Source organism: Neofelis nebulosa, chromosome 3 (assembly GCF_028018385.1).
Source record: "Neofelis nebulosa isolate mNeoNeb1 chromosome 3, mNeoNeb1.pri, whole genome shotgun sequence".
NCBI classification, from domain to species: domain Eukaryota; kingdom Metazoa; phylum Chordata; class Mammalia; order Carnivora; family Felidae; genus Neofelis; species Neofelis nebulosa.
In genome coordinates this window covers 78580865-78599138 of record NC_080784.1, presented here as the reverse complement: position 1 = coordinate 78599138, position 18274 = coordinate 78580865, and the positions used below count along the sequence as shown (strand labels likewise).

The 18274-nt window shown below is 40.4% G+C and overlaps 1 protein-coding gene across 9 annotated transcripts in view; it reads left to right on the top strand.

Moving 5' to 3' along the window:
* Window positions 1–18274, top strand: part of DCLK2 (doublecortin like kinase 2) — a 153949-nt gene that overhangs the window by 115206 nt on the left and 20469 nt on the right. For 4 of the 9 annotated variants that reach the window (XR_009259261.1, XM_058721188.1, XM_058721186.1 and 1 more), the window contains 5 exons: window positions 3792–3867; window positions 4702–4810; window positions 6534–6591; window positions 14344–14463; window positions 14706–14852. Coding sequence is in view for 7 of the 9 variants with exons in the window: in XM_058721188.1 (XP_058577171.1) it covers window positions 3792–3867; window positions 4702–4810; window positions 6534–6591; window positions 14344–14463; window positions 14706–14852 (510 nt within the window). In the remaining 2 variants the exon portion in view is untranslated. Of the gene's footprint in view, window positions 1–3791; window positions 3868–4701; window positions 4811–6533; window positions 6592–9960; window positions 10074–14343; window positions 14464–14705; window positions 14853–18274 lie in introns of those variants that run through there. The other 5 variants (XR_009259262.1, XM_058721187.1, XM_058721189.1 and 2 more) reach the window with 3 other exon arrangements.

The following is an 18274-nucleotide window of genomic DNA, read 5'->3' as shown; positions in this document are numbered from 1 at the left end:
AAAGGGGCTTATTAGAAGAAAGCTATCTGCTTCCAGGAGAGCTAAGCAAGCAGGCAGGTGGGGGGAAGGCAGGCACAAAGGCAAGTCTGAGGACTTCAGCAGTGGCCGTGAGGCCTACATACTGCACACCTCCATAGGCTCAGAGTGTTTGGAGGGGAGATGGTTTCTGCTCAGCACCCAGGCCTGACTCAGCCAGCTGTGGCCTGAGGGTGTGGGGCTGCCCCATTCTGGGCTGTGAAATTTAGACATGCAGATAAGATGGTCACTGCCCCTGCTGTTTCCAGGTATTAACAGTCCCCCTCCCCCATCACTGTAATCTAGGGGTGAGCAGTGATCAAAAGGGATCTTTCCAGGGCACATGGGTGTCTCAGTCAGACTCTTGATTTCAGCTCAGGTCACGATTTCATGGTTTGTGAGTTTGAGCCCCACATCAGGCTCTGCGCTGAAAGTGTGGAGCCTGCTTGGGATTCTCTCTCTGCCTCTCTCTCTCTGCCCCTCTCCCATTCATGCTGTCTTTGTCTGTCTCAAAATAAACTTCATTTAAAAAAATTTTTTAGTGTTTATTTTTGAGAGAAAGGAAGACACAGAGTGCGAGCAGGGGAGGAGCAGAGAGAGAAGGAGACACAGAATCCGGAGCAGGACCAAGGTTCTGAGCTGTCAGCATAGAGTCTGATGCAGTGCTCCAACTCACAGACCATGAAATCATGATCTGAGCCAAAGTCGGGCATTTAACTGACCGAGCCACCCAGGCACCCCAATAAATAAACTTTAAAAATAAAAAGGGATCTTTCCATTTATTTTTTGGGATATACTTTCTCCAAAATGACATTCTTCTTGTCTTTATTCCATTAAGAATTTGGCTGATACGAATTTTTTAAAGTTTTTTTTAATGTTTATTCACTTTTGAGAGAGAGCGCCTGCGCAAGTGGGGGAGGGGTGGAAAGAGAGAGGGAGACACGGAATCCAAAGCTGAGCTGTCAGCACAGACCCTGACATGAGGCTTAAACTCACAAACCCTGAGATCATGACCTGAGCTGAAGTCAGATGCCTAACTGACTGAGCCACCCAGGCGCCCCTGGCTAATATGAATTTAATTTGGATCTCTTATTCACTTGACTGACCGTTTTCAGTCTACGAAGGGTTAGATTAGAAGAGGAATGAATTATGTAGCAAAAGAGCTCTTGTAGCCATTGTACATTCAGTAGTTGGAAAACATTTCTCAGTCACTGGATTCTAGGCTCTATGCTAGATATTTTAAGGAAAGGTATACTAATAACTAATAATGACTTATATATAATATATATCACATATATGTAATATAATAATGACTAATTTATTATTTTGTACTTACTATATTTTAAGGAAAGGTATACTAATAACTAATAATGACTTAATTACATGTCAGTGAGTTGACACGCTAAATGTGTTTACATGTATGAGCTCATTTAAATTTACTTGCAAATCTTTGAGCTAGGAGCTGCTACTACCCCTATATTCAAAGTAGAAAATTAAGATTTAAGAAGTTTAAGCAACTTTAAAAAAAGATTCATTTAATGTATAAAATGCATGATAAAAAGTGGTGGGAAACAAATTGGATAGGTAGGTAGGGAGACAAATCATGGGATTATCCTATTGGTGTTATTCTGTTGGTCACAAAGACCCACTGAGGTTTTAGATCGATCGTAGGGGTCATACCAGAACTACGCTTGCAGAAGTTTCCTGGCAATCCTGTGTGGAATGTGGCTGAAACTGAAAGTAACTAAGGAGGCTTTTGATGAGGCTCCAGGAGAAGCCCGAGGAGGACCAGGACCAGCTTGGTAGCTGTGGAAACAGAACTGACTGAAGAACCTTGTAGTTTTCTTTTCGGCTTCCCTTTAACCCGCCTCTCTGGGCTTTAGTTTTAAACAATCTACCTTTTAAACATTCTAACATAGAACACTGCTGATTGTGGAGTTGCTTTTCATTTCAGCAGGAAAAAAAACAAAAAAACAAAACCAGGAGAAAACAAAAAGGCTAACATGTGAAACACTTTGTCCTCCATTTACCTTGTGAGAAACAAAATGATTGAACTCCGAGGAGTCTGTGGATGGTGAAGTGTGAGCTGACTGTAGCGTTTTCAAGATAAAGGGTGGCCTGAAAGGCACCCTGCACGTACACACGTTGCTACAGTTATTCTCCATGTCAGAGTGACGGAGGCAGAACTTGTGAGAAGCATGGTTGCCACTCAGGACAGGAGCTGACTGGTTGACTCTCAGAACTGCCTTCCCTTGGCCTTAGGTTTCCCAACAGGACATGCTGCTGCTTGTTTTACTGTCCACACAAGGTGTGGCTACATGGGATCTGAGAAAGCAGACCAATTTTTAATGCCTCTTATTCTTGAGATTCATATCTTATTCCAGAAGACCTTCTGGATGATCCTATTCGAAGCAATGTGTATAAATCAGTATTGGGCTTTCCTGGGTTTCGAACCAAACTCAGTCTCAGCAAGGTTCTTACTTCATCCAGAGGAAGGGAATGGGCCCTGTGTCATTTGTGTTTTTGATCAGCAAGTATTAAATCAGGATTGTGTGTACCAGGCACTGTGCTACATACGGGAGATGCAGTGATGAATAAGGCACAGCCTTTATGGGACAGAGGTACCAGGACAGCTTGGGCATCGAGGCAAGCAGGTATGCACAGCAGTACAAAAGATATCAAAGAGGCTTCTCAGTATCTGGTAAGTCCTTTGACCTTGGAAGCTCCTGAAAGGAATCATTAAAGAAAGAAAGACAAAGTTCAAAGAGGAAAATTTGAGTTTAAAAGCCTACGAGCCCTTAGGGATAAAGAAAAAAAGAAAAAAATTCCCTAAGCATACGTAATAGTAAACATGATATGAATAATACGAGTTTTTCTTTTTTTCTTTAAGTTTTATTTATTTTGAGAGACAGTTCTCATGAGCAGGGGAGGGACAGAGAGAGAGGGAAAGAAAATCCCAAGCAGGCTCTGGCGTGTTGGCACAGAGCCTGACGTGGGGCTTGAGCCCACGAAGCTGCCCGATCATGGCCTGGGCCAATCAATATTCAAAAAGCAGACACTTAACTGACGGAGCCACCCAGGTGCCCCTAATATGAGTTTTTTAATTCTTTTAAGGATTACAGATATTTTTGTGACTGGGAACTGCAGTGTCACTGAGTTGGAATCCTTCTTTTAGTTTTATCTTTTATTTCCCTCTGGTTCCTAGTAGTAAAAGTTTTTAACATGCTTAGGAGGAATTCTTGCTGTTTTGGGGTCAGTAAAGAAGAGGGTTGAGCCAGGGCTACACTCTGGATCCTGAAGCCACAGGAGGGTGTGGAAGGTGGTACAGTGCTGGGCATGGGGCTGGAGTTCAGAAAAGGGCTCCCCCTTAGGGCCCCCCCTGGGGTCGGCCACAGGGCGGTGGTGGGATCTGGGGACTCGGTGCTGACATTTCTTGGAATTACCTATAGTTCCTTGTTCAGCGGTGGTGCCATGATAGTTTCCTTTACTTTATTCCCCTGAGGTCACAAGCAAAACAGTATCAAAGAGAATAACATACTGTCAAGTTTCCTGACGTCCAATCTGAATTGAAAATACTTTAAGGAAGAGATATGTTAATGGTGTGTGTGTGTGTGTGTGTGTGTGTGTGTGTATGGAAGAGATGAGAAAGAGATGCCTCCTCTCTTCTTGTATCATTATATTTTTGCACAGTATAAGCATCTTCTATTCTTTAAGGATTTGCTAGCTGAATATTTGTAAACTTATCCTGATAAGTAATGGTCACTCTCTTCTTTCAGCAGATTTCTGCACATGGCAGATCTTCTTCGAATGTAAATGGTGGACCTGAACTTGGTCGTTGCATGAGTCCTGAAGGTAGTCCTCAATCTGATGATTTCTTTTATACAGGAAGTTATCCATGTGAACTTGGTGGCCACCCAAAACCCACTTGATGTTAAATTACAGTCTTCCTAAATAGGGATGTAATCATGTCACCAATTAGCCTATTGAGCTATAGTGGGTGGGAGTCACTACAAGATAGATAAAGTTTCCTTGCTTCTAATTAAGCTAACCCAATTTCAGATTTTACACTTGGGCTTACGTATTTTTCTCCTTAGTGGCAGTCTGCTCACAAGTCCTACACATAGACTTTCTCTCAATTAGGTAGCAAAACTGTGTTTCTTCATTGGTTGTCTGCTGTGTGCTGGGCACTGGGGATGCATTGTAAAAGTAGTCATTTTAACCACTTTGTCCTCCTGCCTGTCCCCCTTCCCCTTTTTGAGAAGACTTGGAGGCAGGAGTTAGCCTTCATAGGTATCCCAGCTGGGTGGAATTTTCTTTACTAGAAAATCCTGAGGAGAAATCTTAAAAATTTATGAGATTAAATCCCCACCATTGTCCCCTTCCCCTTTCTTGAGTGTTAACAGAAAAGTTTACAAAGCTTAGGTTAAGCTTCCTTTTTACTTATTTCAGCTGATGTTTGGGGAATTTGTTAGGTTTATTGATTATGTTTGTTTCAGATTCCACAGCAAGGTTAAAAGCAAATTGGTGATTCAGGTGTTCTCCTCAGAAGATATGCTTAGAAATTTTCTAATGATTCATCATTGACTTAGAAATGAATGCATTGCAATTTATTATTGCCCAGATACGTAGGAATCTAGATGAAATGCTGATGTGTTTGCTAGACTTTGCATTTATCCTTTTGTGCAGGTGTGAATGGAAACAGGTGCTCTGAATCATCAACTCTTCTTGAGAAATACAAAATTGGGAAGGTTATTGGTGATGGGAATTTTGCAGTAGTCAAGGAGTGCATGGACAGGTGAGGATAATCATTTGTTCACCTACACATACATTTCTTCCTTAGAGTCTATTCTTACCTGAATGTATGAATAAAATGCCTTCCTGGGAAATCTCTATTTCCCCCTTTCTGGAAAAGTCTGCTGTTAGGATCAGCTGCTTTGTAAGTCCACAGGCAGTTTGTCCAGAAAAAATACAGGTATACACACAGAATATGAAGTTGCTTTGTATGCAGTTGAGGTGAGAGATTTATCATTTAAAAAATAAATGTATATAGCACTTACCTGTGTCAGGCACTGTTCTCAGTTAATACTGAGTTGTTTATACTAGTAGTTCAGGATACATGAGCTCTGACTCTATTAAGATCCGAGTCAGCCAACTTTTGCCTATATTAAAATTATATTTTTGCTTATTCAGCTTCATTTTGTTTTAAGTCCTAAATTCTCAAATGGTAAGAAATCCATTCTTTTAAATTCCAGGCCTTTTTTAAACAATATAAAAACTGGAAAAGACTCAGATTAGAGTCTTTTTGTTTATAGACCAATGTCTGACCTGTTGTAAGTGGTAATTTTTATTATTTGTGGGGAATTTTCCAGAAAGTTGTAAGTACAGCTTTTCCATTTTGCCAGTCTCCAGTGAAGCTTCGGTGCCCCTTGTAGAGGACGCTTCCCTGCCCTCTATGTTGTTTGACTTAGCCCTGGTGCACAGCTTGTCTCCCAGGTAACAAATTAAGCAGCTAAAATATGACCTCTGAAGACTCATTAGAAGTCTGAGTCCAGGGCGCCTGGGTGGCTCAGCTGGGTAAGCCTCAGAGTCTTGATTTTAGCTGAGGTCATGATCTTGTTGTTTCTGAGTTTGAGCCCCACATTAGACTCTCACTGTCAGCGCGGAGCCTGCTTGGGATTCTTTCTCTCCCTCTCTCTCTGCCCCTCCCCTGCACATGCTCTAGTGTGCATGCTCTCTCACTCTCAAATAAGTAAAATATATATTAAAAAAAAGAAATCTGAATCCGTGTTTGGTTTATGTTATGGAGAAGTAATTTAAATGAATGTTATTCTTTTAAGGTCAGCTTCATCAGTATGTACTTTGACTATGTGGCAAAAACAGCTGGACTTGAAAGAACTAATATATTCCAAGAATACTGCTATATTCTTTGTTGAAGTGTTTTCCTATTCTACAGGAAATTTTTTGGCGTGTTCAGATTAAATTATGTTAAAGGTGATTAAAAGTGAAATAACAACATCAACATTTGTATGTCCGAGTAAATGACTGATCTCTTTACTACCAGATATAAGCCTTGAAAGCTATGGATAAAGTGACACCAGATGGAGTTTTGCTGAGAAATAGATATTGAAAGTCTAGGGCTTTTTAATCATTAATAGATTAATGTAAAGATATATTGGTAATAGAAAGTTCTCAGTTACTTTGATTCATTTTTCTTAATTTTATTCTGCCTCCTAAGAAAACTATTTTGAGATTTTAGTATGGAAGAAGTTCCTTGTCCAACTCTGATACAATGTAAGTATTTTTAATATGTGAGTTATTTAATAATATTATAATTAATATTTATAAAAGATTGACAGGGTGACTTTGGATTTTTCAATGTTGACCCCACTCAGCATTGTTCCTGATGTACAGAGGAGGAAGCCAGTCCTTCTTCCCTGAATTTGTACTGTAGAGAAAATCAAGAATGATTGTATCTTTGATTTATATCTTTATATTGCCTTTCTCTGTTTGTTTCATAGGTCCACTGGAAAGGAATTTGCCCTGAAGATTATAGACAAAGCCAAATGTTGTGGAAAGGTACAGTATACATAAATGTTGTATAAAAGAAACTAAGAAACCTTGGTGTGAGGTGTTTGCTGGAATTTATGTGGACATTGACAAGGCCTTAACAGGAATAGGCCACTGATCAAAAATGGGGGAAGCACTATGAAGCTGGGGTTTTTTGTTTGTTTGTTTTTGTTTTGTCCTGTCATTGTTTCAAAAATTTAATCATAAAACAATAAATTGAGTTCATGTGGTCTTAGCTATCAAAAATGTAAGCTCTTTTCTTTGGGAGATGCCTATTTCCAAACCCAGCAATCCTCAGAAGATATATCAAGAACCGTGATGGGTCTAAGACTTTACCCTGCTTTCAAACTAACAAATGAGCCTGCTAGTTTTATGGATTCTAGCAGAAGATACCAGGTTGCTGGGTCAGTGACAGAAGACTTTATTCCTCATGGCACAAGAGGTGGCTTTGGTTCCCCGTAGCTCTCAAGTCCCACAAAAGTGATGCGGAAGGGCTGCGGCAGTCGCTGTGCACACAAGATGTTTCCATCACAGTTGAGGGTCCTCAAGCTTAATAAACCCCCAGTCTTATGAAGGGGCCAAACCTGTCCAAATCTTGCCCCAGAGGAGAACTTTATTTTTATTACCATGGTCAGGAACCAAATCTGTCCTCTACCTCTGAGGGAGACCCTAACTCTACCCTTGGGAAGATAGTTTGTCACAAAAGCTGATGAAGATGTGCAGAAACACCATGAAGAATTGTCCTCCCCGCCCCCCGACACCAGATGAACTTTTTTCTCCTGTCCCACTCTCAAGCTGGGCTGGGAAAGATCAAATGATGAAGTGCTGCTGGAGTATTGCTAAGTTAATTATGTTTGAAAAATATTCTATAACAGGGATGACAAAGACTTTTTTAGATTACTTTCTGGTAGCATAGCATTTAAGAGAGCAAGTCTCTCGAACTCAGTAACACATGTGGCTATCTGAAATGTGGCTAGTCTGAACTGAAATGTAGATGTAAAATACACAGTAGACTTTTGAAGACTTAAAAAAAAGAATGTGGTACCTCATTAATGTCTTTTGTATTTGACTGCATGTTGAAACAATAATACTTTGGAAAAATTGGGTTATGTAAGTTATTTTATCTGCTTACTTTTACATTTCTTAATGGGGATATGAGAACATTTAGATATGTGTGGATCACATTATATTTCTGTTGAACAGTGCTGTTCTAGTGCCATATTGTATAAAGTTGAGTCTTGGTTCCATGCCTCTTTTTGTTCCGTTATCATGGAAAAGTTACTTAATCCCTAAAATGTGGTTATTAATAAAATCTAAGACACAAGGTCATCATGAGTATTAACTGAATTAAGATATGGAAAAAATGTAGAGAAGTATCAGTATATAGGAATTTAACACATATTAACTGTTAACATTATTAATATGCCACAGGAATTCAGAATTTATAATTAGGAGAATTTGAAGTGATGGTAGTAATGTTATATTTATGAAACTCGTAAACTAGTCTTAATTGGATTTGTATAAAATTGTGAATTCTTAACAAAAAACTTAAAGCATTATTATTATGGTGAAGTTTCAGAAAGGCAAAAGGCACATTTGTCATATCTTTTTTTTTTTTTTTTTTTTTTTTTTTGTGCCACACTGTGACAGCTTATGAAGCTGAGGCTATCCGAAATGCCCCCCTCCTTTTCTTTGAAGAATAAGGTTTTTTTTACAGTTAATTTTTGTTAAGTAATTCTGTGTGCTTTTACTTGTTCTAACAATATTATTAAATTTTTAACTGCAAAGCCTTTTCCCCAGATGCAAGTGTTGCTCTTTCTGGTATGGTGTGCTTTAGGCAGAATGTGTCATAATTTTGGGAGCCCAGTTCTAAACAACTGTATTACTCAAAAAAGTAAAATAATAATGATAATAATAATAATAATAATTGCTATGGTAGGGATATTGTTTACCTGATTAAACTTTAAGCAGCTGTTTTAGTAGTTGAGAAAAAGCTCTTTATATGCAAAAACTTTTAATCTGGTGCACTAAGTGTTGAGGCAAATGATTAGGTCACTTTAAACATTTGGATCTGTTTTTCCTTGTTATTAAATGTCATTCTATTTTTATAATTCATGATCATATACCTATTTGCATTCTTACATTTTGCTTATTTGAGCAACTATTTCAATATTGACTATATAAAATTATAATTTTATTTATTTATTTATTTAGACTTTTTTAAAAAGTTTATTTTGAGAGAGAGAGTGAGAGAATCCCAAGTAGGCTCCATGCTGTCAGCGCAGAGCCCAATGTGTGGCTTGATCCTATGAACTGTGAGATCATAACCTGAGCCAAAATCAAGAGTCAGATGCTTAACCAACTGAGCTACCCACGCACCTCTAAAATTATAATTTTAGCCCTTGCTTTGTTCCAAATAAGTTGCTTTTTCCATTAAATATTACTTTTAGAAAAAAATGGTATAAATAATTTGTTTTTAAAAACAAAATTTAGAGGGTGGTATAGTGGAATTAGCTATATTCTGTGGTATTGTCAGTTACCTCTGCTTTGTGGGTTGTACACAGAAAAATTAATAATGCTGACAATGATATTTGTGTTTTACTAAAATGTATAATCTATCCAGGCTTGGACATAGAAAAATTTTGCACATTACCTTTAATGGCTTGCTCAACAAGATATACCAGTTTCACTGATAAAAGAGATTCAGATTAAATAGCTTCCCAAAAGTCCCACAGAGGCAGAACAGTGATTGGAATTTTGTGCTAGTTGGTGCCATATCCTATTATGTTAGCCAGTCTGCCATGTTCCCTATCCAAGTTCAATTTATTCACTTGTTCACTTAATAAGAACCTGGGAAAAAAGTGTTTAACCTTTCTGGCCTTCTGTTTGCTTTTCTGTAATTTCCATATACATTGTTAGATTGGTTTGCTCATGTTCCTAAAATGTAACGTGTGTGCAGGAAACTGCTAGGAAGAGTGTAATTTAGCATATAAATTAATACCAGTTCTGTAGAGAATGTTAGGGGAGTTTGGAGGTAGCACATGAGAGAGAAGTTAGGTGACCGGTGAAGATGCCAGAGAGCAAGCATTCGAGCTGGGCCTCGAGCAGTGGGGAGGATTTCAATAGGCAGCAAGGAAAACAAGGAAAGCAAGGAAGCAAGGAAAGCCTTCCAGGTGGCCTGCATGGCCTGAGCAAGGGCCCAGAGGATGGAAAATGTGTTAGGTGCTTCTAAGTAGGAGGTTATTGCAAGCCGTGCTGTGGGGCCACATTTATGGACACTGTTGAGAAGGCTGTGATGTGTGTAAATTTAAGAATTCTTCCATATCTAGTGGTCTAAATAATACTCATTCTAAATGATTATTTATTAAATTTGCACAGGGTATGAAGCTCTGAGCTTTCTGTTATGGTGCCGCATCCTTCGCTTGGGGATGCATCCTTCACTTCCCACAGTTATGTATTCATTATCTACATGTAATGGAACCTAGCGCAACGTAAACCCAAATGTATATTGTATTAGCTGTTGGAATAAATTACCACAAACTTGTTGGCTTATAACAGCAGAAATTTATTCTCTCACAGTTCTGGAGGCCAGAAGTCTGAAATCCATGCTCCCTTTGGTGCTCTAGAGGAAAATCTGTTCTTTGAGTAGCTTCTGGTGGCTGATGGCATTCCTTGGCTTGTGGCCACGTCGCTCCAACCTCTGCCTCTTGTCTTCACATCACTTTCTCTTCTATGTGTTTATTTTACCTCTTCTGTTTGTGAAATCTCCCTCTGTTTCCCTTCATAAGGACAATTGTGATGGTACCCAGATAGTCCAGAGTTATTTCTTCATTGCAGAATCCTTAATCACAGCTGCAAAGACCCTTTCTCCAAATAAGGTACTATTTACAAGTTCCAGGGGTTAGGCCTTGGTATCTGTGGGTGGCCATCATTCAATCCACTCCATACATCTACCACGGAAATCACATGGGGTGATCTGAACATTTTCTCTCTCTTACTGTATTATCCTCAGCAGTACTCATTAAGCAGTGTGGATACCACCTGGAAAGTCACCGTTGGCCAAGAGCAATGTGCATTGTGCTTATTCACTCAGGCATTTCACAACTATGCTCGTTGCTGGAGAGCAAGGTTGAACAGAAGCTTCCAGACAGCAGGATGAGAGCAGTGGTTGGAACAGTGGGAATTGAGGAAAGTAAGAACAGTGCCTCACTCAGCCATGGTTGAGTAGGGGAGTCTATTTAGAGGAGGAGAGGTCCAATCTAGACCTGAGGAATACATAGGAGTTCCCCCGAGGAGTGGAGGAGGTGGGTGGGAATTCAGAAAACTTTTGCAAATTTCTAGAGGTCCAAGTGAGAGATTGGTAATAGGGATAGAGGTGAAAGGATGGATTCAGAGGCTGTTGAGAAGGTCTCCTGGCAGGGATTTGGGATTGAGGGGCTGTTGGTAGCAGATGAGGGAAGGGCTTGGGGATTCCTGTCTGACTTAGACAGCCAAGTTCATTCAATGAGACAGAAGGCACAGGAGGAAAGGGCTGCTTTGTGGGGCTGGGGTGGGTGGAGACAAGATGATGAGTCTGGTTTGGGAGAGTTGTTTATTCCCTAATCCATTTCTCTCTCCACCCCCACTACCCCTTTTATACATTAAAAACCACCACAGCCAAAGATAAGGTGGTATCCTTTGCCAAGTTAGCAGTTTTCTTTGTTATTTACTCTCACTCAGAACCATGGACCACTGCCATGAAATGATTCATATGTAAATTATTTGGAGTTAGAATCCTGAATCACTTAACATGAATAATGGTAGATGGCTGAATAATGTAAGTTCACTGCAGTTCAAGGTAAAAGTGACGTTCATATTGCATTCAGAGATTTTTTTTCTGACAAATGTAATCTATAGAGTTTACATATTAGAAACAAAGATTACATGTGGGTTGCCTAAGAAATAGGAAGATGACATTTGGAAAGATTTTTATGGATTACTTTTGTTTTGCTTCCGATAATGATTAGTTTAAAAAGTGGATTGTTCCTTCCTAGACAATTTTACAGGCATAGTTCAGAGGTTGGAAGACAAAGGCTGCCATCTCCCACATTCCAACAGAAACATTCACTGTGTGCTTAGAATACAAGCCATTGTGGAGGAGAGTACTGAAGCTGAGATAACACACAGTGGTGGAGAAAATGTTGCAGGACCTGCTCAGTGTTTCAAGTGTAACACTGCCGGTGGTCCTGGGGGAAGTTCCATGATGCAGAAAGTTCCCAAGAAGACTTTCTCTTGAGCCCTTTACTGAAAAAGATAACTTTTGAAAGGTGTAGTCTCCTTAGGTGGTAGACATCTTACTTTAGCTCCAGTTTGAGAGAGCTCCTGGGGTACTGGTAGTGGGGATTACTTTACATATGTCACTCTAAATTAGCATCACTAACAGAGCCTCTGAATAGAGGGAAATTTACAGACTCTTCCAACTTCAGAGGAGAACTGAAGTGATAGATCCATTTAGCCTGAAAACAAAATGCCTCTTTTACTGCGGTGGTAGTAACTAACTCCTGTCATCTTGGCTTCATGTAGAGTGAATTAAGTGCATTTGCTCGCCTTTGCATGTTCACAAAAGTACATCTAACTCTGCTTGTTAGTGCAATAAAAGACAAGCCTGGCACAGATGATCCAGAGGCCTCTAAGTAAGTGAACAAATGTGGAGGGTTTGCTGAGTCTTTGTTTCTGTGTCCACAAGGAGTTGGCTGAGGGACCAGGGCACTGTCTGCTGCTTTGTGCTATGGCTCTGTAACTTAGACATAGGAGTTTGGAAACAGGTAGGTGGCCCTGTCCCCAGCCTCCCAGCCATGGTGCGCTAGGGTCTGAGAACCGCTGCTCTTCCCGGAGATTTGGGAGCATTTGCTGAGTCTCAGGCTGGGCATAGACTTCCCACCCCTGCTCATTAAGGGGTATAGATTCTCCTCCCTGCACAAAGTCTAGCGTGGTTCTGAGTTACACCGCAACTCAGTGTAATACACCTCTAGTTTCTATCTTTTCAAGGAATCAAGTATTTTCAGCTTTGCAGCTGTCATTTTCACTTTGAAAAATTCTTTTTACTGAAGGATTCCTCTTTAAAAGGTTAGATATTGTGGAGCAGCTGGGTAGCTCAGTGGGTTGAGTGTCCGACTCTTGATCTCAGCTCAGGTCTTGATCTCAGGGTTGTGAGTTCAAGCCACACCTTGGGCTCTGCACTGTGCATGAAGTCTACTTAAAATAATAATAATAATTAAAAAAAAACAAGGTGATGTTGTGTAGCACAAAAAATGTGAGCTTGGATGTCAGAAACCTAGGTTTGCATTTACCTCAAAAGGCTGTTCTAAGGATAAAGTGTTAAGACATTACACAAGTACTTCGCAAAGCGACTGACAAATAGTGACTAGATTCCTAGTAAATGTTGCTTCTTTTCCTACTTCTGTTTAGCATTTGCACTGTCATTTGCCAACACGGACTGAGTGATTACTTGGACAAGCACGGGGCATTCAGTGCTCAGGAAACGCTCCACGTGTGGGAGCTAGCACAGATATTCTGTGGATGCTATTCTTTTGTTATAATGTGTACTTCATCTATTGTCAGAGTATTTGAGGTGGCTTAGAGTAAAATGATATGTACACATGGATGTGTGAAGATAAGACAAAAACCTAAATGATATCTTGACCTAGAGATAATTCTCTTACTGCAGTGGACACTAAATTTGGTTCTGAGATTCATGATAGCAAAGGCAAAAGGGACGATATGAGGGACATACACACACATATGGGTGTATACATATGTGTGCATGTAGGTAGCAAATGATATCTCTTAAACAGTAAGCTTTAGGTATAAGTTACATTTGAAAACCTAGAATGTGTCAGAGGGCAGTTAGTTAATTTCACAGAGCATATCCTAAATTCAAAGTAATTCATTATTATAGCTACTGAGGATCAACAAATGTGATATTCCTGAAATATTTTCATGTCTCATAATAAAGTAGAGCAATAGTTATACATGATTCATGGTTGGTATATTGAGAATAATTCCTTAATGCTGTGGGTATACATTTTTGCTACAGTTGCTGATCCTGGCTGCATGACTCACAAGGATTGATAAGTAGTATTTTCAGGCAAGTGGTTAGAAATAAAATGAGAACCGTGGTCCCTATGGTACTCTGTTTTCTGATTTCTGAAATACAAGATAATAAGGAACATCCTTCTGGGGAATGATTCTATATCCAGCCATAGAGGAAAAACTTTTTTTTTCCCCTTTGTAAATTTCAACATGAAACTCAAATTCATATTAGTAATGGTTTAAAAACGACAAAAAATTTAATGCTCAAGTTGTATTCCATACACATGCAAATTTCCTTGTATACTTGATCTTAATTTTGAGTGTTACATTCACATTAAAAAAGTGGTTCCATATGAATCACAAAGCACAGTGCTGTGTGCCCAAGCTGCCGGTGTCATGACCTCTTAAGGTGTTGAAGAGATAAGAAGGCAGTATGTTTTATGTGCCAGCACAACACCATTGAGCCCTTTCAAGGGACGTTTTGAAGATAATCAGTTCCTTTTTGTTGGTGACAATGACACGTCCCACTGACTGTCCTGTCCCTATGGAAACCAGCTTGGCCAGGGTTTGGTTTGCTTTGCACCAAGGGGGATGCTTCCCGTCTGCAGACTATGCACCCTCCAGGTTATAGAAATCAGACAGATGGTTCTGTGGTGTCTGATCCACCTCTCTAACCCCTTCCTTTGACAGGAGCACCTGATTGAGAATGAAGTGTCAATCCTGCGCAGGGTGAAACATCCAAATATCATCATGCTGGTTGAAGAGATGGAAACAGCTACTGAGCTCTTTCTGGTGATGGAATTGGTCAAAGTAAGAGGATGGAGAGATTTCAGGATATTTCATTGGTGCCAAATCCCAAGACTTAACCATGTTCTTGAAGGACCTAATTGGAAAAAATGATCTCCTACCTTGAAACTTTCATTATTTATCATCATTTTTCATGGCACTTATGTCATTTTTTCATCTGCTCCAGGCTGATGAACCTTCTTTGTTACCTTCACAGGATTGTCACTATTGACATTTTGCTGTGTTCTTTTTTATGTGTCCATTAGGGTGGGGATCTCTTTGATGCAATTACCTCTTCAACCAAGTACACTGAGAGAGATGGCAGCGCGATGGTGTACAACCTGGCCAACGCCCTCAGGTATCTTCATGGCCTCAGCATTGTGCACAGAGACATCAAGCCAGAGAACCTCTTGGTACGTCATCTCTGCTGTTTTTGTTCCAATTCATACGTCTCTCCCTTTAAAATGACATGATCTCATGCAAACAGTATCATTTCAGAGTCTATACCAATCCTGCAATAAGGGATTGAGAGAATTTAAATGAAGGGACTCAGCATGACTCAAGTTAGTGACCAGTGACCATAAAGCATTAGTGGATTTCTTGAATTTCTGTATTTATTGTTTATCAGACATTAGAAAACACGTTTCCATTTACGTTTTTTTTTTTAAGTTTATTTATTTTGAGAGAGAAAGTGAGAGAAAGAAAGGGGCAGAGAGAGAGGAAGACAGAGAATCCCAAGCAAGCTCCACACTGACAGCACAGAACCTGATGTGGGGCTTGAACCCATGAACTGTGAGATCATGACTTGAGCCAAAACCAAGTCTTGGTTGCTTAATGGATTGAGCTACCCAGGCACCCCACATTTACATCTATGTTTTGATTGATGGTACTGACTAAGGAAAGGTGAGAAGGAAAATTATTATATGAGGTAAAAATTCTGAAGAATAAATCAGAGAATGAGAAGCTTATAGGAGGTGGAAGTAGAATATGATGGTTTGTTTATATGCAGAACAGAACTTTGGGAATAATTTAGTCCATTTATCTCAGCTTTACAGGTACAGAAATTGAGACTCAGATGTTGATTTTTCTTGTTTACAAGTCTTATTTGTCCCACTGTTCTACAGAAGAAAGTCTGTGGCACTTGGAGGGCCTCATAATCTGGTCCCAGTTTACCTTTTTAGTCTCTTCTCCTGTTACCAGCCCTTCCCCACCCATCTGGCCAGAGTGACACTCACCTTCATGTCATATTTAGCACACCTCCATGGTGGCCTTAATAAACACAGCTTACTAATTGGGCTAATCTTTATGTCCACATTGTAGAGGAATTTTAGAGAAGCTGATAAGGGACTTCTTCACACATTCCCCCCAGACACAAACAAGACCATTTTTTCCCCTCTTTTTCTACCTTTCAGGGCTGAGTATCATCATCATTACTGCTTAGGTGAGGTTATCTGAATATTTTATATCACGATAATACAAACCCAAGTTTTCCTGTCCTTACTCATTAGACTGAACTTTATCAATACCATTACATATCATTGCTTATTTCCATACTGGTCTACATTTGAAATGCTACCTCTCCCAGCGATGTGGCAAATGTATTCATCTTATAAGGCACTGAGCAAAAGGCATGTCCTCTCTGACGTCATTCCTGACTCCCTGGACCGAGTCAGTCATGGCCACCTCTAGTTTTGCTCTACATGCCCTGATGTGGTGAGTTTATCATGTGCTTGTCTGTCTCCTTCTGTAGGTAAGCACCACTAAGGGCAAGGTATGTATCTTAATTATTTTTATGTCGTCAGTGCCTTGGACAGTTTCAAGGAAGCACGCTGTGGTGGATGTGGAGTAAATGGTTGTTGACTAACCATTGACAGTCACTTAGCTAGCAGTGAGCACTCACTCAAACACAGATCTTTATAACTTGTCTCATACTTGTACTATACAAATAATTGTGGAAAGGAATATGCATTGATGTTTAGGATTTAAGGCCATCCTGGGGGCTTTCTGCTAATCCAGAGTATCCGTTTTCCCCTTTTGGTAATATCATTTGATGATTTCTGAGTATCCATTTAAAAGTATATGAGCTTTTTCCTTCCTGTCTTCTGCCTTGAGGAATTGTGTTCCATGTCTAGATTTTCCTCTTAGGAAAATAAATATCCCTTCTCTGTAAAACAGGATGTATGATGGACTTCGTTTTACGATCTCTAAGGAGGACTGGGCCTCAGGATAGAAGTGAGAATATGGTGTTCTCCCCTCAAAACAGTCTTCTCACCTGTTACAGGCCCAGGGTCCTCCACCAGGTGACGAAGGTTGGCCAGGGGCTTCACAAGCAACGGTGACAGGGCTTTCTCTGGCAGCGGCCAGACATAAATGCCATGGTATTAATGAGGATGCCTCCTTTATTTCTCCCTTCTGTCCATGGCCCACCTCACGCTGGTGGCTGCATGTACTGATGTTTTCTGAAAATACAGACCTGCAGGTCTCTAGGGACAATTGGTTTCTGTGGCACCAGCCCATTCTGTAGCTTTGAATGTCGAGGCCCTGGGAGGAAGGCAACTGAGGCATTAGTGAACTTGCCTGTAAACCAGGGAATGTGCATTTCCCAGCTCATTGATTCCACTCTCCCCTCCCATGTCTTCTCTTCGTTTACTCACAATGTGTATACCATTTCAGAATCTGATACCTTATCCTTTTATCACGCATCAAAGGAAGAGAATATGATGGAGATGGGTGTCTCCAAGATGATGTGTCTCAGAATATAACCAAGAACTTGGAATCAACTTTGTTGTCTAGTCTAACTTGCCCTAGATGAGTCTTCACCCCTCTTCAAGACCTGCACCAGCCCCAGTGTGCTACCCAAAAGGGAAGGGAAGGAGGATATCTGGATGAGGCTAATGTGTGCTCTAAAAGGGTCAGGCTTTGGAAACCTTACCTGCACATATCTAAGTAAAATATGTACCTGCCATTGAAAATTGAACTAGACCACTCTGCAGATTCTAGATTGAGTCAGCAGGTCAGAATTGCCCTAGGATGAGAAAGTGCCATTGAGGCACTACAAGTAAGTACACAGAGTGACCATCGGCCTCTCCCTACTCTAAAAATGAATTCTGTTTTTAAACAGCAGAGCATTCAGACATCTGATTTGCATCCCCTTCTCTGGTAGCGGTGTCATAATTTAAAACCCTGCCAGCAGAGATGTATGGGTCGGCGTGTCAGGGAGCACTGGGGTGGCCATTAATGCTGTGAGTTACAGCCTGGTGGTGCCCTGTCAGACTTAACTATGAGAGACCAGTGATAAATTCCGCTTTTCCGGGAGTTCTGGAGACCGAGGAGAGAAGAGGGTTGGTTTCTCCTATTTGAAGCCCTTCTAAATCATTGTGTTGACATTTTATTTAGAGAACGTGCAGCGTTTACTCTGTATGTGGGATCTACATTCCTCACATTTTTAACTTTTGCATTCTGAGTGCAACTTTTGACAGAGCATCTCTCAGCTTGTGGTGGGGCATTTGAACACCACAGGGCTAGAATTCTCACAGTTGTGATTGCTTAAATTCACTCAGAATCTGCATAGGGGTGCAGGCTGCAGCCGGGGTTCTGCCAGGCCTACTCTCACTTTCAGACACAGAATCTGTTGCAGGATGGTGTAGTGGGATGGTAATAGTTTTGGTTGGAATTCCCACTTGGTAGCTACTAGTAACTTGAGTTTTCTATGCCTCAGTTTCCTCATCTGAAAAACACGGGTAACAGTTATTTTCCTAATCACCCAGGGGGTGACTCTGAGGTCCAGTGAGATAATGTGTGGGAAAATATTGGCATCTCTGGAGTTCTGTGAGGA